Source organism: Gigantopelta aegis, chromosome 3, assembly GCF_016097555.1.
Source record: "Gigantopelta aegis isolate Gae_Host chromosome 3, Gae_host_genome, whole genome shotgun sequence".
NCBI lineage: Eukaryota > Metazoa > Mollusca > Gastropoda > Neomphalida > Peltospiridae > Gigantopelta > Gigantopelta aegis.
Genome location: NC_054701.1, coordinates 50230922 through 50256483, shown reverse-complemented (window position 1 = coordinate 50256483; position 25562 = coordinate 50230922). Strand labels below are relative to the sequence as shown.

Below are 25562 nucleotides of genomic sequence, written 5' to 3'. Positions count from 1 at the left end.
AACTTCGCCACTCGAGATCCGCACCTCTCAAACTGCCCTTGTCTCACCGAGTTACATCCCCGCCCTAACTTCGCCACTCGAGATCCGCACCTCTCAAACTGCCCTTGTCGCACTGAGCTACATCCCCGCTCTAACTTCGCCACTCGAGATCCGCACCTCTCAAGCTGCCCTTCTCTCACTGAGCTACATCCCCGCTCTAACTTCGTCACTCGAGATCCGCACTTTTTCAAACTGCCCTTGTCGCACTGAGCTACACCCTCGCCCTAACTTCGTCCGCACCTCTCAAACTGCCCTTGTCGCACTGAGCTACATCCCCGCCCTAACTTCGTCACTCGAGATTCGCACCTCTCAAACTGCTCTTGTCGCACTGAGTTACATCCCCGCCCTAACTTCGTCACTCGAGATCCGCACCTCTCAAACTGCCCTTCTCTCACTGAGCTACAACCCCGCCCTAACTTCGTCACTCGAGATCCGCACCTCTCAAACTGCCCTTTTGACACCAACTATAACTGTTCAGTCGATATTTCCTATCGATCGTGTTTATTTACCGACACGATCTTGAAATATGAAAAATACATGTAATTGCTTGAGACTTTCAGTCCGTACCGATGGCGTTTAGAACCAATGGGTACACATTCACGTGTTTATAGCCCACACATATTTGACACGACAAGTTTTTCCAATTTATCACGTTAAACGTTGTTTAAATTACGATTATATATCCCAGTAAATATTCATTTTCTGTTTATGAATTTTTAGCCTTCTACATAAACGTGTTTGAACTCACACTGGTCAGCTTATGGTTCTATGTATGTTAATTTATTACAGAGCCTGGGTATCATTTTGAATAACTGTCTTAACTGTGTTTATCTCGTATAGATGGAATAAAATTATACTAGGTAAAATACAATTATTGCGTTTCGTTTCAGTTTGTTTGTTTTTTGTGTTTTTTTGAGACATTAACACAAAATCAAAACGAACAAAATCCAAAATATCAACAACAAAAACATAATCCTTCCAAGAACGAATATTGCTTTTGTTTGCTTTTTGTTTTATTGTTGTTGTTGTTGTTGTTGTTTTGTTGAGGGGTCGTTGTCGTTGTTAGGTTTATTGTTTGGTCCGAATATTCGAATATTTTCTCGCTAATTTGCTATTCGGAATATTTTCAAGCATTCGAATATCTGGGGGGTTTTAGGTGGTATGGGGTAAATCACTCTAAATGGATTGTTACTGCGGTTTCTTTTAATTCTGATATCGGTTCTGCGTGCCGCTTTTCACGTATAGCCGTCCGGTAACATAAATAGGATGTCACAAGTTTCATAACAGAGTATTGGTAGTGAAGTCATGCGGATACGTAGATTTCAAATCCTGTAAACAAGAATTAAAGCCGCACACCCTAGTTCCATCCAGTGAAAATAAATTATAATTTGGTTAATCTACAAACCTGTAACACACTTAGATCACGTTTTTATCAAATGGAGTGAAAAAGCAGGTTTTATATCGATAAATACCAAGCCGTTTTTATCAAATGGAGTGAAAAAGCAGGTTTTATATCGATAAATACCATGGGAATCCCTATGTCCCAACTGCTTGAAATAATTTTGAAAGTTCGTATTCTGATGTCACCGGTAGATGTCGCTCGAAGCACAACAATGCCTACGTCACGACAAATTTCACAGAGTGCGCACAGACTTGGCGTACGTTCTTTTCACCTCTCCTGGACATGTTCCAACTGTTCTGTCCTGGTTGTATCCCCTCTCCAGATATCGTAAGACTTAGCAAAATTATTGGTTTTAAGGGTTTGTAACGTTTTGTATTGAGACACTTACTTGTTTGAACTTTATTGTTACTGAAAATGTTCACGAACTGTGAAGAAAAATCTCACAAATGAACAACAACAAATCGGATGTTGATTGCGCGAACCGTGCACGAGAAAACAAACCGAACCAAAATGATAACGGTCACGTGGTATATCAACATCTATGACGTTTACACAGGAAGATTCCCTCTAAAAATAGATTGGACCTCGCTTGCTTAACGGTTTTTTCTCGACAGCACGTCTTGTGAAAAAATGCAAAAAATGCATTTCGTGGTTTTACAAACATCAGGATTACCAAAAAGCACTTCAGGTGAATCGAAATGTGTATTCTAAATAATAAAATGTAAGTAAAGTGCAATTTTATTTGTGAAAAATGGGGTTTAATAGCGAAAAACAACGCCGTAATGGTTAACAAATAGCCTTAACTAGGGTGTGTCCCTTTAAAACACAAAGTGATTTTTCGCAAATTATCGGATATTACACACTCTTCTAAGGGCCAGTTTTATACATTATTCAAAACGAAATTTTAATTCCAAACCTGTTTGTCGAGATTATCGTACCAAAATAGATATTGGATAACTAAACTGAGTACGTCAATATTAAGAAAAGAAAAGAAAGAAGTGTTTTATTTAACGACGCACTCAACACATTTTATTTACGGTTATATGGCGTCAGACATATGGTTAAGGACCACACAGATTTTTTTAGAGGAAACCCGCTGTCACCACATAGGCTACTCTTTTACGACAGGCAGCAAGGGATCTTTTATTTGCGCTTCCCACAGGCAGGATAGCACAAACCATGGCCTTTGTTGAACCAGTTATGGATCACTGGTCGGTGCAAGTGGTTTACACCTACCCATTGAGCCTTGCGGAGCACTCACTCAGGGTTTGGAGTCGGTATCTGGATTAAAAATTCCATGCCTCGACTGGGATCCGAACCCAGCACCTACCAGCCTGTAGACCGATGGCCTGCCACGACGCCACCGAGGCCGGTCAATATTAAGATTACCACTAAAAAGAGGTAGATGGTTTACCAATCCTAAAGAAAATACGCTATGTATACTTTGTGATACCGATATTGGAGATTAATTCAATTATTTATTCAATTGTTAAAAATCAAAATATTGAAAGCATTAGAAGACAGTATATAGTGTATATTAAAAATATAGAACTAATCCTGCTGTGTTTAAACTTAAAGTTATACTGTTTTTGCGTAATGCGCTATTATTGAAAGAAAAAAAACTAGCTTTATTTATTTTTTAAAAATCTAGTCAAGTGAACACGTGAATTAATGTTTCTTCTTTGCCCTTTTAGCTTCTTTGATTACCAACCCGGTCTTCATTGTTAACTATATATATTCTGTGTTGATGTGTGTTCTTGTCATGTATGTTATTGATAACCATGTACGTGTTTGCACTGTCCTCTTGTTACATATTGGAATGTGTCGGAGTCTTGTTAAATAAATCCATCCAAATCCGATCAGTCGACAGTTTAAAAGCACGTCTCGAAATCTTATAAAGCTAAGCACTGTCAGAATGCTACATGTTCTGACCAAAACACAAAACAACACACACACACACAAGAAAAAACGATAATAATAAATAAATAATAACAACATGAACTAATCTGGTGGTTTCCTGTATACGTTATTGCCGCATATTTATTTTCGGAAATAGCGTACTGTTTCAGTGTTTTTCATATTTTAATATTTACATTTCAGACGAGAAGTCAAAATATATACATAGCTACCAGTCACTACCGCATTTTTTAATTGTATTTGTTTTCTGTCGTAACTTACTTTTTGATGGTTATTAAAACTTCATTACACAATTCAAACTATACTAAAAACCCGTTAGTTTGATGGGTCAGTTATTGGTTAGTTGGTTATTCGAATCGCTAGTCATTTCCATCGAATATTCGAATGCCATTTTCAGACCGAATACCGAACACTAGCTGGGATTTAATTATGTCGTTGTTATTTCTTTATTCTTGGCCAGGCACAGCGGAAGCAAGTAGACACTGGGGGGGGGGGGGGGGGGGGGGGGGGGGGGGGGGGGGCTGACTGAGATCGAGCTCAAAGCAAAGTTTCTAGGGGGTTCTGGGGGTATGCTTCCCCGTAAATATTTTTGAAAACTAGATGTTCTGAAATGCAATTGCCTGCATTCTACAATTAAATACATCTCTGCCTTAAGATTTACCACCAATAATATTTTTGATTCAGAATTATTGGGGGGTAAAACCCTCCCCTGCTCCGCCGTGCCTGTCGGTGTGTATACGGTTGTAATTTAAAAATAGGTGTTGTTGTTTTTTTCAAGAGAAATTTCAGTTCATTTAAATTTAAGATGAACCTAATTCGTGTTTATGTACATTCTTTGTCATGCCAATATTCAGTTAAGGTTCAGGCATGTGCGCCTTGACAAGCGCGTGCGCAGGGCTGGGGGTGGGGATTAGGGGTTGAAAACCCCTACTCAAAGCAATTTGTTTTATATACAGTATATTTTCCGATCGAGCATGACTCGATACCCCTAGAAACTTCGTTCGCCAGACAAGACACACACACAGACACGCACACGCACAGACACACACAGACACATACGCACACGCATACACACACACCATATATAATTTTCTGCACACATGTCTGAATGGATTCTAATCTAATTCGCGGCAGAAATCTTGGCAATAACACACAAGATATAATATAAAGAGAAGAATAATATATAATAAAATACACTGGCCTGGGTTTAAACAATAGAATACACAAGGTGCAGAATATATTAATAGGTTAAATAATATAGGCCTATAGGAAATGTTTATTGTTTCGGTTTTTTAATACACAGCATCAGTGTCATAAAGCTTGGTTTCAAACTGATTAGTTTGCAGAAGTAAAATATAATGGAGACTAATGTATTATTGTCACGTGACAAGCAGGCCGCCATGATGGGATCCAAGAAGGAACAATCGGTTTGCTGATGATGTTTAAACGGAAGGACAGCGATGCGCGACCGATAACAAATGGTCCGTGTTTGTTCACGTAAGAACACCTATTTTGCGTGTATATTTTTGTATTTCCTTGGCGTGGGGAACATACTGGAAGGAATGTTTAGTATTGTTGCGAGATTAGTGGAATATCGACGAAAATGTCTACGTAATCGAGTCGACATCGAAGCAAGGATCGATATTCGTGCAACAGGCTCCTGCAAAATATAACGCTTTGGAGCCATTTCTTGTTTCTGTTTACTAGTACAACGTGTTAACAGGTGCTGTTTATAAGATACCACCCTAGGCATCTGCCAAACGTCCACCATCTTGAAAATAACACTGCTCGTTAAATGTTGTATGTTATGGATGTTCTACAAATTAGCATATTTGTGAGGTGAAATAATTCGGTATTACAGTCGTGCTAAAATAGTAAAGTGGCCCCATAGATCTATTAAACGGCCATCTGTCTTGAGATGCCTTCTTGTTATTGTCCCGAGTTAACACATTGATTTAAATGTATTAATAAAACAGACAGCTTTAAAGGTTACAAGTGTTTTATACTCAAAAGCTACGACCAGTACGTTATATGTGTATTTTTCTCAACCTATTTTCGTGTTTATATCCAATTAAAGTTCAAGAATGCTGTCCTGGGCACACACCTCAGCTATCTGGCCTGTCTGTCAAGGACAGTAGGTTAACTGTTCGTTAGATGTTAATGAGAAAGAAGAGAGTGTAATGGCCTTACACCTACCCACTGAGTCGTTAAAACTCGCTCTGAGTGGGAGCCGGTACCGGGATGCGAATCCTGTACCTACCAGCCTTATGTTCGATGGCTTAACCACGACACCGCCGAGGCCGGTGTTATATGTGTAGAACCTTTTGTGTCTATTTAAGATGGATGGATGGATGGATGAATGATATGATATATTATTTTAGATTGTGCTTTAATAATAAGTATACTGTAATCCGTGCAGAAGCATCCTATTTATAGTTGCTCATGCAAATCGATATGCTGAAAACAGCGTTAGCTGACGGCAAATATGTTTGATTGTGTTGAAGTAGGGATCGTTTATTACATTTATTTGTGAATTTCAAAGTTATTTTGTAGGTTTTTTCTTCATTGTACTTATTTTGGTATGGTTAAATTGGCCCCAGCCCTGGTAGATCCAAAGTCTCGAAAACACCTATGATCATTCCCATCCCATGTCTTATAAAAACAAACATCGCATACATCTGTAACATGTTCAGGAGAGCGAACTTTCGCGACCACTTTCATTGGTACTATTGTGTTCTGTTATATCACATGGGGAAGGGAGCACCTACATTGGCTAATAATCGTATTACGGGGTTACAAAGTATAAAAGATGATTGGGGGGGGGGGGGAAGGTGTGATTTGGGTGACATGGCCCTCACTCCCCACCCACATACATACATATACACATACACACACACATACACACACACACACACAAGGCTACGCGAGTACTTCTGAATATGCCACAGTTGTAATGTGGTTATGCGCATGGGAATTCGTAAATGTGAATGTTATTATGCATTTTTTGGTGGTTGCTTTAGGTGTCTTGTACTAAATATCAAGATAATAATATCTGCAAAACACACTTACAACTGCAATAAGTGCACATGTAGTGATCAATGATTTTTATTATGAGACGTGTAGAACAGCTGCCAAATACAATAAAGTGACATTTTATCTTCTCTCTTTTTTTCAGATTATACAACTAAACCTACATTATGAAAGACCATGCAAGGATCTTAGGTAATTTTTCTACTCCCTACTTCCGCCCCTGGGGCTCTCAGGGCGTGACGGCGGCCGTGGCCAGTCTGTTCTGTATCTGGATCACCCTGACCAACGTTCTGCTCATCGCCATTCTCCTGACGAACAAACCTCTGCGACACCAGCGTCAGATCATCTTCGTACTGCACATTGCTCTGGCCGACCTGGCGGTGGGCTTGTTTTACTGTCCTCTCACGGCAGACTTCTTCTTGAAGCAGGTGTGGACGCACAGCTGCGACAGTCTGTTCTGGTGGAACACGTTCTTCCACCCGGTGAGCTTTCTCAGCACCCACTGTATAGGACTGGTGAACTTCTACCAGTTGTGTGCCGCCTGCTGCCGTCTCAACGTGCGCTCGTTCGTGAAGAACTTCCTCACCATACTGCTGCTGGCTCTCCTCTGGTTCTATCTCATCTGCCTCTTTTTCATGCTGCAGAACTTCAGGTCACAGAAGATAAAGGTTCTTATCGAAACCAAAGACGTCTGTCTGTCTTCGATGGATTATTTGGGTGCGGTGGCGACAGCCATGATGGTTTACTTCGCCCCTGCCGCGGTCACCGTCATACTCTACGTCACGCTGGTCGGTGTACGCGCGTTCAGGCCGACGCCCATTCCTCACGAAGAGCTAAATAGCCCAGAACCTCCACCGGTCATCTCGCTTCCTGTGCTGGGTATCGCCAACGTGGTCAGTCTGGTGATGCCTCTTCCGTACTTCAGCACTCTGGTGAGCGTGTCACTGGGGAGCTGTGCCTCGTTCAACTGCATGTCGTGGATCCTGCCGGTGATGACCATCTTTGAGTGGCTCCTGTTCGCCAAGTCCGGGATCCAGCCCTGCATGTGGCTTCTCAACTCACAGTTCACTGACGCCATTTTCCCAATCGTACGTAATTTCCGGTCGAGACCAGCGAGGACTCACATGCAGCTGGATCATCATGATGCCGACTTGCAGGGCCAAGAAGACTCTTTCCACGAGATTTAAATTCGTCACCCCCCGTTCGCTGAAATGTGGATCGACACCTGACCAGCCTCCAGTCGGTTTAACTGGTCAGTCCTGTGGACAATTACATTATTTTCAGTAATTAAAATTAAAACTTTAATATAAAAACTGAACAAGAACCAAGATGGTATTTCTTACATTTGTGCTTGAACAATCTATAAACAGCATGGATGAAATAGAAAATGTGAAAACGTTTCAGTATTCTGGTGTCCATTATGTATCATCACATATACATTTTAAAATGATATTCAAGATGAGTTGTCTGCACAGAATCAGTTATTGGAATATATCTGACAGTTATGTAATGCTTAATACCAACGCACGGCTGGTAATCTAATCAAGCATAACATATGCAAAGAAAACATAATATGAGAGATCGTCTGGTTGTGAATATGGCGGCTGATTCCTGCCAAATCGGACGATCGTTCTTCGTACAAATAATCCACTTATGCATCATCTAAAACATGTTTGTAGAAAAGGAAAACCCAGTACGCTATAAAACAAGCTTACATTTATATCAGCAAATGGTTTCACGTAGGTGGAACCTCAAGATGTCAAAAAACCTGGGATATTTGGATGATTTGGGTTTTTTGTTCGATCCGAGTGTTAATTCAATGCCATCCAAACGTGACATGAGTGCGAGGCACGGTAATGGTATGTAGATTATGTGTCCGTTCTCATTAAACGTCTACAACGAAGTGTGCCACGAAATAGTCTCGAACAATACAATACCATAGATGAAAAGTATTATGCGTTAGTTTGCTGAATATCCTTGGGAGTACAATATACATGTATACGTGAGGGAATCTTATCATTCACTGTTGACAACTGGTGTAGACCGGACCATGCATGGCACTCCCACGCATATCGAGTGAGCTGTGGCTTAACAATTTTTATTTATAGTACTTTTTTTTTCTTACTTTTTTTTTCATGACTATTTTGTTGCAAACTATGTTGTTGTCTTTTAATGAGAAGGGATACATAATCGACACACCGTTACCCTGTATCCGATACAAATGTATAGTGAAATATTACGCTTGGCTGACACGAAATAACACCTGGATCGGAAAATTATTAAAATGTTTCATGCTTTTTGACAATATCTTGGCGTTCCTTTTATTTGAGACCACTTGATGTTTTATAGTGTATTACATTCCTCTTTTCCCGAAACACCTTTCTAAATAATGCATAATTGTGTTATATTTACTAGTACCTATCATCCGAAGCGGTAGAAATCAAAACCCTAACAAATCCTCAAATATGATCACTTCATAACGATGTGTTATGCATGATTAGATACCAGCCGTGCTATGGAACCATGCATAAAGATCAATGAGATGTCGGGTACATGTGACCGGCCTCGGTGCAGTCGTGGTTAAGTCATCGGACATAAGGCTGGCAGGTACTAGGTTCACATCCCGGTACCGGCTCCCACCCAGAGCGAGTTTTAACGACTCAATGGGTAGGTGTACAACCACTACCCCTCTTCTCTCTCACTAATCACTAACAACTAACCCAATGTCTTGGACAGACAGCCCATATAACTGAGGTGTGTGTTCCCAGGACAGCGTGATTGAACCTTAATTGGATATAAGCACAAAACTAAGTTGAAATGAAATGGTCCATTTCTGAGTGCGTCTTGTTGGCAGATGGAATGGGATGTGACGTGTTCGCGGTAAGAAATAAAAAAACAAATCACTTGTCACAAACTTAGGAAATGTCGACTGATGTGTTTAAGCCAGTTAAAATCCGTGATATCAAGACCGATTGATTATCCTTAAAGTAACCGAAAAAAAATTGTTTAAAATAAAACACATTTTAGTTTCAGAAATTTCAACTTCCACTTTTTTTTTAAGATTAACATTATGATAAAACAAATTAGTAATGGTTTTGCTTTATTGATTAGGCAAAGAGTGTTTACTGACTGCATTCATGTTTTGTGCTTCAAAATTAACGCAAATTTCCGTATAACATATGCTTTTAATTATGGAAGTAAAATGTTCGCTTTTCCATTTATGTTGTCCAAATGTCTTCGTAGTAATTGTCCATTTTTATTATTGCACTCAGCAAATGCACTGTGATGTTATTGTTATAACTTGTTATATTCTGCCACGTACACAATACACCGTAGAGCAAATATATATGTATACGATGGGAATTGTGCAATCGCATTAAATTATTATAGACTTGTTTTGTTTTGTGGTATTTTTGGTGTTTTTGTTGGGGTTTTTTGTTTGGGCTTTTTTTTTCTTTTCTTTTTGTTTTTTAGCAAAGATCAATGTTAGTAAATGCCTCGGTGGTGTCGTGGTTAAGCCATCGGACATAAAGCTGGTAGGTACAGGGTTCGCAGCCCGGTACCGGCTCCCACCTAGAGCGAGTTTTAACGACTTAATGGGTCTGTCTGAACAGATCAGGCCCTTCCAAGGGCCCTATGAGCAACCTAGAGAGACACCTCATTACCTACTAGGTCCCAATAACGAGCTACTCTCGGCATACTAAGTTCAAAACATATGTAGCTCTACGTTAAAAAAATGCGCCCGATTTCCTTCATTCAAGCTGCGCACCCTTTGCGGTCGGTTTGGGATCGATCCCCGTCAGTGGGCCCATTAGGCTATTTTTCGCTCCAGCCAGTGCACCACGACTGGTACATCAAAGGCCGTGGTATGTGCTATCCTGTCTGGGATGGTGCATATAAAAGATCCCTTGCTGCTAATCGGAAAGAGTAGCCCATTGCGTGGCGGCAGCGGGTTTCCTCTCTCAATATCTGTGTGGTCCTTAACTATATGTCCGACGCCATATAATCGTGAATGAAATGTGTTGAGTGCGTCGTTAAATAAAACATTTCCTTCCTTTCCTTTTGGCTTTAATCCTACGGGATATTCGAAAATCCATAGCACCAAAACCAACCCTCCGCCTGTTACCAGCTCCGGCCGGGCTGCTTGTGTTCTCTTGCACCTGCCAGCATAGAGGCGATCCCTTTTCAACAACAGCCTGCTCTGACTGTGCACGTAAAACCGTCTGACCTGACCTGACCTAAAGACCACGACACCCTCTTCTCTCTCACTAACAACTAACCAAACTGTCCTGGACAGACAGCCCATATAGCTGAGGTGTGTGCCCAGGACGTCGTGTTTGAACCTTAATCGGATATAAGCACGAAATAAGTTGAAATGAAAATGAAATGTAAGTAAACTAGTGATTGTAAAGCGATGCCCGCCATCACACACTGCAGTATGTCTGTAAGACATTACAGCCAGACACCTTTGAATATACAGTGTATGTGGGAACCCCACTGCCGCTACATAGCCTAGACTTTTGCTAATTAGGAGCAAGATAGTTTTCAGATGCACGCATGTTTTAACAAAGCTAATTATTGTAGTTAGTGGTATAACTATAAAGTCATTATTATATCAGATCGGTTGGTACCCTAAACATTTCTTCTTTTTTTATTCTTCCTCTCTCTCTCTCTCGCTCTCTCTCTCTCTCTCTCTCTCTCTCTCTCTCTCTCTCTCTCTCTCTCTCTCTCTCTCTCTATCTATCTATCCAGTCCTCCCCCTCCCCATCATGTTTCCTGCACACCGCCTGTATAGGTTTTCTTATCTAATACAAACAACGCTTTAGTTTACATTAGTCTATAAATCTGGCAGCGGTCGATGACTGGCCTTGGTGTGTGCTGGGGGGGGGGGGGGGGGGTGTTGGGTTGTTTTGTTGTTGTTTTTTTGTTTTTTTTTGGGGGGGGTATCATCTTTGTGACTCTGGATCATCTGATCACGGCGAAGAGGCAAAACTCGCCCTGCCTCTGTACTAGTTACTAAACCGGCTGTAGTCGGTTGCAGAAATGATGGTCAACCCAAACGATTTTGATTAAACCAATAAGAGTCGTTTCCCCTGGAAAAAATAACTGAAGCCCCGACCACAAACAGACTGCGTTTCAATACTTTCCGTCTAAGACGGTTGTTTTGTTTAACAACACCACTAGAGCACATTGATTTACTAATCATCAGCTATTGGATGTCAAACGTTTGGTAATTTTGACATATAGTCTTAGAGGAACGAAGGAAATGTTTTATTTAACGACGCACTCAGCACATTTTATTTACGGTTATTTGGAGTCAGATATATGGTTAAGAACCACGCAGATATTGAGAGAGGAAACCCTCTGTCGCCACTTCATGGGCTTCTCTTTTTCGATTAGCAGCCAGGGATCTTTTATATGCACCATCCCACATACAGGATAGCACATACCACGGCCTTTGATATACCAGTCATGGTACATTGGCTGGAACGAGAAATAACTTAATGGGCCCACCGACGGGGATCGATCCCAAACCGACCGTGCATAAAGCGAGTGCTTTACCACTGGGCCACTATAACCGAAGATGCCTCAGTTATAAATGTATTTCATCCCAACCACCGGCCTCGGTGGCGTCGTGGTTAGGCCATCGGTCTACAGGCTGGTAGGTACTGGGTTCGGATCCCAGTCGAGGCATGGGATTTTTAATCCAGATACCGACTCCAAACCCTGAGTGAGTGCTCCGCAAGGCTCAATGGGTAGGTGTAAACCACTTGCACCGACCAGTGATCCATAACTGGTCCAACAAAGGCCATGGTTTGTGATATCCTGCCTGTGGGAAGCGCAAATAAAAGATCTCTTGCTGCCTGTCGTAAAAGAGTAGCCTATGTGGTGACAGCGGGTTTCCTCTAAAAAACAGTGTCAGAATGACCATATGTTTGACGTCCAATAGCCGATGATAAGATAGAAAATCAATGTGCTCTAGTGGCGTCGTTAAATAAAACAAACTTTACTTTTTCATCCCAACCAAACCCTTACATTCCCTCTTGCTGTAGACAATTCGTAAAATAAAATTATCTCAAATACAAATACCATGCATTTAAAGAAAAAATAAACAAAGAAAAATTAAATTAGTACATATGACGTGTAAAACACGTTAGGTGCACCTCCATTACCACCTGGATCAATACTCTCAAAAATCTTGTAAACTTCAATATTGATGATAGTTACGTCATATATTTGCTATTTGGGTTTTTGTTGTGGGGTTGGGTTTTTTTTTACCTACGCCCTTCACCCCCCCCCCCCCCCTCACCCCACCTCCAGCTGATAACAATACCTTTATACGCCTTGTCCCAACATGGGACAGCACATACCGTGACATATTTCGGCAACTAGAATCTATCGACAGGAATCGATCCTACGCCATGTGATATCGTGTGTTTCGGTTGTACGCCGCGCACGGCGTCTTCACTAAATAACTTGGCTACAGCCTGAGACCTCTGGGATGCCGCCCTATAAATATTTGAGAGTCGCCCATGTTGGTTTTCTGTCCGTCCCTGCCGACTGTATTTAAATTGGGCTCAACAGCTGTAGCAGATATTTGAACGAAGTGTGCTGTGAACTCTATTGATTGACAGCTACGAGAAAACAAATTCACCTGCAGCCACCTATCTTAAAACAACAACGTAGTATGGTTGGCAGGTATTGGGTTCGCATCTCGGTACCGGTTCCGACCCAGAGCGAGTTTAACGACTCGGTGGGCAGGTGTAACTGTAAGGCCATTACACCAACTTCTTTCTTACTAACAACTAATTACTAGCCCCCTGTCTTCGATAGGTAGCCCAGTGGTCAAGCGCTCGCTTGATGCTCGGTCGGTTTGGGATCGATCCCCGTCGGTGGGACCATTGGGTTATTTCTCGTTCCAGCCAGTGCATATCAAAGGCAGTGGTATGTGTTATCCTGCCTGTGGGATGGTGCATATAAACGATCCCTTGCCTTACTAACGGGAAAATGTAGCGGGTTTCCTCTCTAAGACTATATGTCAAAATTATCAAATGTTTGACATCCAGTAGCCGATTATTAATAAATCAATGTGCCCTAGTGGTGTCGTTAAACAAAACAAACTTTTCTTTCTATAGCCCAGATAGCTTGGGTGTATGCCTATGACAGCGTGTTTGGACTTCAACTGAATATAAGTACAAAACAGTATAAATGAACTGAAAGTATTGATCGGTCTTTTGTCTGGCAAGCACTGGACTCACACGGCTTGGTGGGGAGGCCACTGTACCGACTTCTGTCTTTACTAACCACTGACAACTGACACCCACCCACCCACTCACCCCCCATTATGGACAGACAAGACTGCATGTATGAATCAAAATGAATGAATTCCAACTCGAGGTACAGTTGCATACGTTGACCGCATACCCTTTGCAGGCGCACACACGTTTTACAGACGCACACATTACACGCATCCAGTTTAGACTCTCTTACTGAAACTAAGGTATATATTTCGATGTTTTTTAACCGGACGCGCCGCATCTAGTCTGTATGAGCATCGAGCTACTAAAGAGGCAATTTGGTGTTGCTCATGTAGGTGGTAGCTACAAAACACGTGCACCACACACTCATATACATACACACACAGGAGACAGCGAGCGAGAGAGAGAGAGACAGACAGACAGAGAGAAAGAGAGAGAGAGAGAGAGAGAGAGAGAGAGAGAGAGAGAGAGAGAGAGAGAGAGAGAGAGAGAGAGAGAGAGAGAGAGAGAGAGAGAGAGAGAGAGAGAGAGAGAGAGAGAGAGAGAAAGGAGACAGACAGACAGAGAGACAGACAGAAAGAGAGATAATTTTGAAGCACCCTTTCAAATGAGGACAAAAATGTACTTTGTTATCCTAATCTATATTTAAATTAATCAAAATCTGTCTTATGCGCCACCACAACCACCAACCAATACTCCACCCCTACCCCCTCCTAACCCCTACCCCACAACACACATGCACGCACGCACCCCTCACTAGAGATTGTGCCTCACATTCCTATATTGTTTTTATGAACCTGATTCAAATAATCAAAACATTTGTACTCAATCAATGTTCATTTTTATCAAATTACGTCGGAAAAGAAAATATTTATTGTGCACACGAAGACAATGGGTCTGGATAAATATTTGGCAATTTATTTTCATCGCGCTGCTCATCCGATGAATATGAAAATTTTGAAAAAGTTGGACAAGCATATATCATGGGTTCTAGAAGGTGTTGTTTGTTTGGCGGACAAAGATTTGCAGAGAACAGTAAACAGAGCGGTGTGTGTCCGCACTCGTTTGTACCCCAGTGTTTGAAGACGCCGGAGCCGATATCCGCATTTACAGAATTAAATTTTCCATCGCGGTCTCGGCACGTCATCGCCGTCAGCACAGCGTCGATACATGGTAGTGAGTTAAACGGGATATGCATGGCTCCCGACCGCTCGCCGAACATGGGAAACACTGACAGACGAAACACAAAGTCCAAGCTTACCGGGGTAATTATTCTTTTATCTTTCTTTCCTTTTTCTTCTTCTTCTTCTTTTTGTCTTCTTTTATTTTAATCTTTAACACTTAACATTTATTATATGTTAAAACATGTCAGTCGTTCTTTAATAAATTTAATTTTAAAAAAATTTCTCTCTCAGTAAGCGTAGCAGTTATACAGGTGTATTTTTAATTATTTCTATTATAATAATAATTATAGGGGTGGGGGTAAATGTAAAACACTGTGGATTTCTGCGTCGTCTAATCTAGGCAGCTCTCTGAAAGTTGAGAGAACGGTCATTTGGTTCGCGCGTCGCATGGCTCAAGTCGAATTTTGAGCAACCCATCACTGGCAAATTGTTTCGTTCGCGCAGAAAAGAAATGGGTTACCTGAATTTGTTCTGGCGTAACCCATAAATGGTTTATACAAATTTCCAGTTATCACAGGCCCATTTAGGTTTGTCATCATAAAGTTATTCTTCCAAAATAAATATATCCATGTGGTCTTCTCAGCAATTATGTTCATGTAAAAATAATCAGTTTATAAATCTCACATGTCCCTTCCAAAAGTTATTTTTAAAATCTCTTTTGAAAAAAAATATTGAACATCAATTTTTTTTAAAAACGTATTTAAACATTGAATTGTACGTTAAAAAAACCCACATTGTCTTAAAAGGCTCAGTGAAGAGACTATGTGTTAACAATAGCAACAAAAACAATGTAATAATAATAATAAGAAGAAGAAGAATGATTAGCAGTAGTAGTAGTAGTAGCAGCAGCAGCAGCAGCAGCAGCAGCAGCAGCAGTAGCAGTAGCAGTAGCAGTAGCAGTAGCAGTAGCAGTAGCAATAGCAGTAGCAGTAGCAGTAGCAGTAGCAGTAGCAGTAGCAGTAGCAGTAGCAATAGCAGTAGCAGTAGCAGTAGCAGTAGCAGTAGCAGTAGCAATAGCAGTAGCAGTAGCAATAGCAGTAGCAGTAGCAGTAGTAGTATTTACAGAAGGTAATTCAATTAGTACAACACTATTCGCATATCGCATACTTCTTTTTATGTATACATATTTTAATTTAGACACGCACGCACGCACACACGCACAACCACTTGAGACATTTTGCATTATTTGAACTAGTTTGGTGCCATTGTAAGATGATTCTGACCAACAGAGCCTTGTTTTACAAGTAAAATTATACATTCAGTATATTTTCTCTTTTAGAATACCAGTGTCTATATATAATATTCAATGTGTTTCCAGAACTTCTAATATTAGTATTACAGGCTTCATGTTACTTCCTAAATTATATATTATATTTTCTTCGTACCTATGAACTTATTGGGCTTTAAAATCTAGTCTCGGTTAATAATACTCTGTCGGTCGGAAATATGTTAAATAACAGAAAATTCAGGACAGTATATATATATTTTTTTTTTTTTTTTTTTTTTGGGGGGGGGGGGGAGAGGATGCGGGACGTAGCCCAGTGGTGAAGCACTCGCCTAATGCGCGGTTGGTGTATGATCGATCCCCATCGTCGGGTCCATTGGGCCATTTCTTGGGGCGAAACGTAGCCCAGTGGTAAAGCGTCCGCCTGATGCGCGGTTGGTGTGGGATCGATCGCCATTGGCTGGCCTATTGTGCTATTTCTCGTTCCAGCCAGTGCACCACGACTGGTATATATCAAAGGCCGTGGTATGTGCTTTCCTGTCTGTAAGATAGTTCATATAAAAGATCCCTTGCTACTAATGGAAAAATGTAGCGGGCATCCTCTGTAAGATTATAATGTCAAAATTACAAACTGTTTGATATACAATAGCCGTTGGTTAATAAATTAATGTGCCCTAGTGGTGTAGTTAAACAAAACAAACTTTAACTTTCAAATCTTGGCTACAGGCTGGTCTTTGTATCCGATTATATAAATCCAAAATAACCTGTAGAACGTTGTTTTTTTAAAGCTCTGGTAGATAACGCTCACGATTTTTTTTTTTTTTTTTTTTTTTTGGTTTTTTTAATAAGCTAGTTAATGCATAGACATAGCAGCACTAACAAAGAACCTAAATATAAAGCTCTATCATGTTGAGAAATACTTCGGTAATCGGACAATCAACCAAGAAGAGATAACGAATTTTGTTGTTTTGTTTTGTTTTGTTTTGTTGAATTCGTGTCTAAACGTAGACAAACATGTCAACAGCATACATGTACACTTGCAAGTAATGTTGTTCTCCTCTGTTTAACATAGGAAATATTCCACATTCCTTAACTACATCGACACCGGGCAAATTAGCATACAGCCACAGTTCTATTCTGAGTGGACTAAACCAACAGTTTATTAGCAAGATGCATAAAAAGTAACAACATACAGACACTATTCAAATAGAAGACTTTAAATGGACAATTAGAACTCTGGTGTTGTCATATCTGTAATGTGTGTGTAGAAAATCTTCAACAAATTACCATTCCACTGACAAAATCTAGTTTCTGTTAATATTGGCAGCTTTCACATCAGTAGATTCCTTAAAGTGTGTTTTGTTTAACGATATTGATCAGTAGATTCCTTATTCATAATCGTATGTTGTTGGATTATATCTACATCTACAATAACCTGATACCATTAATTCTTTATACATTTTTTTTTTTAACGTTTAATATTTGAGTGTTTTTGTTTATGTTTGTTTGTTTGGGTTTGGGTTTTTTAGTTGTTGTTTTTATTTGGTTGTGTTTTTGTTTTGTTTTGTTGGGGTTTGTTTTTCCGTTCTTGTTATTGTATTTATTTATTTGTTTATTTATTTATTTTGTTGTTTGTTGTTTTGTTTCTGTTTGTTTCTCTTCTTCTATAAATCACCAATTTATTTTAACTTTGTAGTATAACCTTACTGGCATCTTGTATAACACTGAGCCATAAGCGTTCGAGATGGGGCGGCGGCCACTGCACCCTTATTGCTGTAGCAAATCATCAAATTCGGGCAAAAAGCGTACAGATATTCGAGCACAATGAGCTGGCCTAAAACCTTTTCACCATTTATTTCCATCAATCTACCCGTATTATTAGTCGTAATCTATGTAAAAATGCATAGTGATTCGTTTGCAACCCTATATAGTTGCATGGGCGTACATAGGATTTTGAAAAGGGGGGCTCCAAAATAGATTGCAGAGATATTGGGCATATATTTCTATGTTGAGTTTTGAAAAGAGGGGTTCCAAAATAGATTGCAGAGATATGGGGCATATATTTCTATGTTGAGTAAATATAATAATGTCAGATATCAATGTCAGATATATTAAATTATTAAAAAAAGCGATTTCAGGGGGGGTTCGGTCGAACCCATCGACCCCCCCCCCCCCCCCCCCCCATATACGCCCATGAGTTGTTAGGCAGTAATGATAATATAAATAAATGTTATTAAGATTCGAACAAAATGCTGCCTGCCTCCCTAAAAATAGTTGAGCACGTACGCCTATGCACTGAGCATATTTTAAACTACAGCTGTTTCGTTTTTAACGCGTGGTTACTTCGACACTTGGTTTAGAGAGTGTGAGAAGAAACTTGTTTCCACCACAAAGGCTATCCTAGGAAACACCAGCCAGGTGTTAAAACAAAGGTGTTTTATATGTCTTTTTCCATAGGCAAGGCAGCACTCACCATGGTCCAGTTGTGGGACACTGACTGGGACATAGGAAACCCGATTGTATGATACATCGCTGGCGGAACAATGTGTTGAGATATTGGTATTTTACTCTTTTATAGCAGGCACATGTGCAGGGGATGGGGGGCATGGGATTTACCTCAGTCGGTTGAGTGCTCGCTTGAGGTGCTTGCGTCGCAGGATCGAACCACCTCGGTGGATCCATTCAACTGAATGGGGTTTTTTTCTCATTCCAACCAGTGCACCACAAATTGTTAAAAGCCGTGGTATGTGCTTTCCTGTCTGTGGGGAAAAAGTAAAAAGTAAAGTTTGTTTTATTTAACGACGCCACTAGAGCACATTGATTTTTAATCTTATCATCGGCTATTGGACGTCAAACATATGGTCATTCTGACACTGTTTTTAGAGGAAACCCGCTGTCGCCACATAGGCTACTCTTCTTTACGACAGGCAGCAAGGGATCTTTTATTTGCGCTTCCCACAGGCAGGATAGCACAAACCATGGCCTTTGTTGAACCAGTTATGGATCACTGGTCGGTGCAAGTGGTTTACACCTACCCATTGAGCCTTGCGGAGCACTCACTCAGGGTTTGGAGTCGGTATCTGGATTAAAAATCCCATGCCTCGACTGGGATCCGAACCCAGTACCTACCAGCCTGTAGACCGATGGCCTGCCACGACGCCACCGAGGCCGGTATCTGTGGGGAAAGTGCTTATAAAAGATTCCTTGCTGCTAATGGAAAAATTGAGCGGGTTTCCTCTGATGATTTCGAGTCAGAATTACCAAATGTTTGACATCCAATAGCCGATGATTAATTAATCAATGTGCTCTAGTGGTGTTGTTAAACAAAACAAACTTTATGTGCAGAGAGGGAGCTTGTCGTGGGGGTTAAAACCTCCCCTGCTCCAAGCGAATTTCCTTTTTTCAAATATATTGTCCTACCCGTCCTAGAAACTTCGCTCTCCAGTCCTCGACCCTTCCCCCGCAGTTTCCTGCACACCGCCTATATAGGTTTTCTTATCTAACAGCAGAAAACGCTTTAGTTTACATTAGTCTATAAATCTGGCAGTGGTCGATGACTGGCCTTGGTGTGTGCTGTTCTGTGGATAAATGGATGTAATATTCCCTACTGGTAAAGCGTGTAAGCTGTGACCACAGGGTTGTGACCATGCGTGAGAGTTTACATCCAAGCGTCATTGTTTATTTTCTTGAATCCATAATTATATACTGTACCTTTGGTTCGTATCTCTTAGCTCTGTGATCGTCTGCCAGTATAAAATGATGACAAAAAATTCCCCAAAAGAAGTCCAAATATTTAAATAGCAAATATGCATACTTGATTTGCTTTGTCCCACAAATGTGTGGTGTGTGTGTGTGTGTGTGTGGGGGGGGGGGGGGGGTATGTTTTTGTTTGTTTGCTATTTTTTGTTGTTTGTTTTTGTTTGGGTTTTTTTGTCAAAAGAAAAGGATGGTAATCACTCCAACCATATACAAACGATTTCAGAGACGAATCCAATAGTGTGCGAGAGTTCAATCTGCAATACTCATGTAGGTTTTATCAACGAATTAAAATACCGCTGTTTACCATGAAAGTAACCTTTGTTGAAGAAAAAAAACAAATTTAGTAATTGTTAAATCGAGATAACATTATGCGTTATAAATACGTTTTGGTCGGATTTCGGCAGCGAAAGTTGTTTTTGTTTCTTTTGTGTTTTTGGTTTTGTATTGGTTTTGTTTTTTATTTGGTTGTGTGTGTGTGCGTGTGTTTTACTTGTTGCAGCCAGTGCAACATGACTGGTATATTAAAGGCCGTGGTACTGATGTCTGTGGGTATGGTGAATATAAAAGATCCCTTTCTACTATGTAGCGGGTTTCCTCTCTAAGTCTATATGTCAGAATTACCCAGTTTGACATCCAATAACCGATGATTATTACAATCAATGTGCTTTAGTGATGTCATTAAACAAAACAAGATTGGGGGGGGGGGGGGGGTGAAAAACAAAAGCTACACGATAAAAATACATAAATATTTATAAACCGTGGGGGGGGGGGGGGGGACCGGACTTCATTCTAAGGATACTAAATTTTTAACAATAATATATGGTTTGTCTGTATATTAAGAAACTGGGGGGTTTTTTAATGTCTTTGAATACTTGCAGGCGCTTCCTGCCGGCTATGCTCACCGCGGATACGCCACGAGAAAAACGATTGCTCAAGGCCTGCTGGACTTGGCCCTGCTATTGGCCAACGGATCCCAGCTGAAGGCCTTGATCCAGACACCCGAGGACAAGCGGGACTTCCTGTTCGTCCCCGTCCTCGTGCTCATTGGGCTCTCCGTGGGGATCCAGGTCTGTGTGGGCATCCTCATCATCATCCTGGGAAACATGGAGGCGAAGACTGAACGCGAGCAGCGGCGCGCCAACATCATGAACAATGCCACGGTTGCCCTCATTCTGTTTATCACGGTGGTCAACGTCTTTATCTCTGCTTTCGGGATCAAGTTCTCTGGGCAGGACGTCACTATTGCGGAGCCAGTCACCCAGACGCTTGAACAGGTTTCAAAGACTGTGCTGGAACAGGTGAGCTGGGCGTCCAATACCGACATGGCCGAGACAACACCACAGGCTTGATACAGAATGTGGCAGCAGTGTAGTCCAACTGACGTTTCATGCTCAAGTTGCTACTGTTCGGGACTTATTTTTTTTCTCTTTTCTTTCTTTTGTTTTCTTTTTTTTTCATTCTTTCTTTCTTTCCATGAAATTTATGTTTATTTTTCATTAAAAAAAAATGTTTTGGACAACTTCTGTGCGATTTTTAGTATATAGTAAAACATTCTGCACAAACTTAGTGACTACTTATGAGACACATGCAGTTGAAACTAACTTGTCTGAATGAGCAAGTTAAAATTGTTTAAAACATGACAGATGACCTGATTTTATTTATCAGTTTATTACCAACGTTTAAACAGGTAATACTGCCTGGAGTTGACATTCTACAAAACACTACTCTTCTTTCAGTGTTAATATTAATTTTTAAAAAAAACATTAAAAAAAACAACAACAAAAAACATTGATGACGTTTGCTGGTGGAGCTAGTTCAGACAGGGCAGCACAAACCATTGACCATTGATATACCAATAATAAAGCAATGGATGGAATGGGAAATAAATTAATGCACAGATGGGGATCAATTCTATGACCCATTACATGTCAGACAGCAGTCTATTGTATTGATCTAAATTTCACTCTAGGTAGCATAGAAATTGATTGAAAAGGTTCAAAATCACTGTATTCAGTGGTTACATTATTTTTGTTAATTTTTACATTAATAATGGTTGTAAAAACCAGTCTCAGATTAAATATAGCGAGATGCAAGCCAGTGCTTTTGTGGGACAGTTGCACGATGGTTATTAAATTACAATGGGGTTTTCTTAGGTCTCACAACACAGGTGTCATCAGTCACTGAAATCCATGTTAAAATGCACATTTTCTGATGAAGACTGTTAATAGAACAGGTTCTTGTTGGTACATTTACTAACCATATATACCATTGCTAAGATATATCTGCATTTATTTTCACTCCAAAATTGAGAACAATCAGCTCTAAGTTGGATTGTTATATGACCCCATATGGATGTAGTATCTGTCCATACAGGTGATGCAGGATCCGATTCACCCTGGCCATCTGTTCTGCCATCCCATGTCCCAAAAAGTCAATCAACAATATTACAAAATAACTTGGGCAAAATCTAACCAGATGACTCAGCATTGAGAAACACTAATCATTTCAATTCTTTCCCAATTACTAGAAGTGAACATGTGAACCACAACATGTATCATAATTAGGAACTACAGTCGACCGTGATAACTAACTCTCACCCAAAAGTGAACTGTGTATGGAGACCGTAGCCATATAGTTACTTTTCTAAATATTGTTACAAACACTGCATGTATATAATGTGCTAGTACAAAAGCTAACATTTGTAATTAAATATTTGTGCTTCATGGCCTTGTGTTCAATATTTTCAGCTTTGTTTGTTCTATGAATTCCAAGACAAAATGGGTTAAACATTGACCATGTAATACCTACCAACTCCTACTGTACCGGAACTGTAATTATTTTCAATGAAAAACTTAGCAAATTAGTATAAGGAAAAGGTGTCATGTTTAAGTTATCGTAGAGACAAATCAGCACATTATTACAGAAAATATACAAGATGTATTGGTAAAATGAGTGTGCATTCAGAAACATGTGTTTTGTGAATTTCAGTAGCTAGTGAACAGAAAAAGCAGCCCATTATCAGTGGCTAAGACAGTCTTTTGGAACACTCCATCCGCTGATTAAATAAAAATATACCGGTAACAGAATGTGTTAGCCTTGAACTATGTCTGCTACATAATGGCACCCTTGTTTTACTTTTTACTGAATACATATTAAGTTGCTAGGGTTGTGATGTTGTGTGTCACATATGTATTTGTACATACATGGAGGCATGCAATATCGATTCCTTTAACAACTTGTTGAGAGAATATTTATAATAACATTTATCCTTCAAATAAAGTAATTTCATCATTTTTGGCATCATTCAATTTGTATTTTTTTACTGTGTTATAGAAAAGAGATGGATACCTAACTAGAAGAATGGCATATCACAAGAGAAAATATTATCTGAATAATTTCTTATAATGCTTCAATATTAAAACTATGCTAGATTGCAGCTTTAGAACATTTTTTGTGTACTAGTTCTGTAAAAGTGTGAATGTAATTTGAAAATGGGAAGTGATTCTAACAAGGTCAAAGTTCAAGGACATGTATCTGGATATCAGTAGTGACAGGGAAATGAAATTTGGGCCCAAATGTTAGTCCACTAACAACTATAAATGTATCAAGTTCTGATCGCAGTGCCCATAATAGCCATATACAGGTTTTTGTATTGTGACTACATGTACAATCTATACTCACAAATTTATCACAATTCATAATATTGCACCAGCAAACCAAAAGTTGAAAACCTCTTAAAGAAAATAATTAACTAGCATTCTGGGAGTACTACTAAAGCAATATAAGTCCCCTACTGGGTCCCTAAGTTCAAGGGCTATAACTGTCACACATGGATAAATTCCATATTTGACAGAGTTATGGCCCTTGAATAAATTCCCCTAAAAGTCAAATTAAATCTGGCCATGTCAAAATGGAAGGAAGAAGGAAATGCTTTATTTAACAATGCACTCAACACATTTTATTTACGGTTATATGGTGTCAGACATATGGTTAAGGACCACACAGATATTGAGAGAGGAAACCCACTGTCGCCACTTCATGTGCTACTCTTTTCGATTAGCAGCAAGGGATCTTTTATGTGCACCATCCCACAGACAGGATAGTACATACTATGGCCTTTGTTACACCAGTTGTGTGGAGCACTGGCTGGAACGAAAAATAGCCCAATGGGGCCACCGACTGGGATTGATCCTAAACCGACTGTCCATCAAGATATCGTTTTACCACTGGGCTACATCCCGCTCTCTGTCAAAATGAGTAAAGTCCCATGAAAGTCAAACTTGGTCTGTAACTGTCCATGATAAAGCTCAATATTTTGAAGCATTGCGGAAAAAAAAAAAGTCCTGAAAACAATGTGGGACAGACAGACAGCCAGACAGGATGGAAACGAAACCTATATTCCTCTCCCCAGAAATGAAAACTTGAAAACTGTATTAGCATTATGATAACCGTATGTATAAATAACAGGCATAATAAAAATTAAAAGGTTGTAGTTTGTTGATGAAAAATGTGCATATTGACAATGTAATGTTCACACAAAAACAGTTTACCCAGGCAGTTTGAAACAGACTCTGGTACTACAAATGTGATCACAAATGAAAGATGTAATGCAATAATGAATCAATCAATCAATCAATATATCAATGAATGAATCAATCAATGCATGCTCAACACCACCATCAAATATCAAAGGTAAGTAAGTACATGTGTACATACAAAAAACTAATTATGACACTGATATAAAATTGCGAAAATTAAATTAAAACAGTGTATCACTGGTAAATAAATTAAAATATAAAGTAAAATTCTGAATCTCTTAAAAAAGTTCATGTTAGTTCAGGATGGAATTAAAATGATTCCATCACATTTCGTCTACCAAATATATCTTGATTAACAGAACACAAAGAAAGGGGACAGGTGTAATAATTCATTCAGTGGAAATCGATCTCCTACAGCCTGATGAAATTTGTAATTTTGTATCTATAAAGGCAATTTTTAAAATGCTTATTATGCCGGTTATTTATATATACCAACAGATCATCAACTACCAGAGTTTTCATGTTTTCATTTCAGGGATTTACGTGATTCATATCTAATAAGCAAAAACATGGTGTGGTATATAGTTTATTAGGAATTAGTGCTGTCGATCATAACACATCCTCAAGTAAGGGTTCTTTGTAATAGCGTATGTAGTTTATTAGGAATTAGTGCTGTCGGTCGTAACACATCCTCAAGTAAGGGTTCTTTGTAATAGCGTATGTAGTTTATTAGCAATTAGTGCCGTCGATCGTAACACATCCTCAAGTAAGGGTTCTTTGTAATAGCGTATGTAGTTTATTAGGAATTAGTGCCGTCGATCGTAACACATCCTCAAGTAAGGGTTCTTTGTAATAGCGTATGTAGTTTATTAGCAATTAGTGCCGTCGATCGTAACACATCCTCAAGTAAGGGTTCTTTGTAATAGCGTATGTAGTTTATTAGCAATTAGTGCCGTCGGTCGTAACACATCCTCAAGTAAGGGTTCTTTGTAATAGCGTATGTAGTTTATTAGGAATTAGTGCCGTCGATCGTAACACATCCTCAAGTAAGGGTTCTTTGTAATAGCGTATGTAGTTTATTAGGAATTAGTGCCGTCGATCGTAACACATCCTCAAGTAAGGGTTCTTTGTAATAGCGTATGTAGTTTATTAGGAATTAGTGCCGTCGGTCGTAACACATCCTCAAGTAAGGGTTCTTTGTAATAGCGT

The 25562-nt window shown here is 39.8% G+C and overlaps 2 protein-coding genes across 3 annotated transcripts; both read left to right on the top strand.

Annotated features, from left to right (window-relative positions):
• Positions 1–4743: 4743 nt before the first annotated feature.
• LOC121368176 lies at positions 4744–8688 on the top strand. 2 transcript variants are annotated; one of them, XM_041492800.1, is made up of 3 exons: positions 4744–4855; positions 6534–7618; positions 7656–8688. In XM_041492800.1, the coding sequence occupies exon 2, from the start codon at positions 6556–6558 to the stop codon at positions 7573–7575; it is 1020 nt and encodes a 339-aa protein (XP_041348734.1). In that variant the 5' UTR covers positions 4744–4855; positions 6534–6555; the 3' UTR covers positions 7576–7618; positions 7656–8688. The 2 variants fall into 2 exon arrangements, with proteins under 2 accessions (XP_041348734.1, XP_041348733.1); XM_041492799.1 differs by having other exon boundaries at positions 6534–8688.
• An 11984-nt stretch (positions 8689–20672) lies between these two features.
• Positions 20673–23807, top strand: LOC121368694 (ninjurin-2-like; the record flags this gene model as incomplete). The annotated part of the gene is made up of 1 exon (XM_041493434.1): positions 20673–23807. A coding segment is annotated over one exon (492 nt), but the record flags the coding sequence as incomplete, so codon positions are not given.
• Between the last annotated feature and the right edge of the window lie 1755 nt (positions 23808–25562).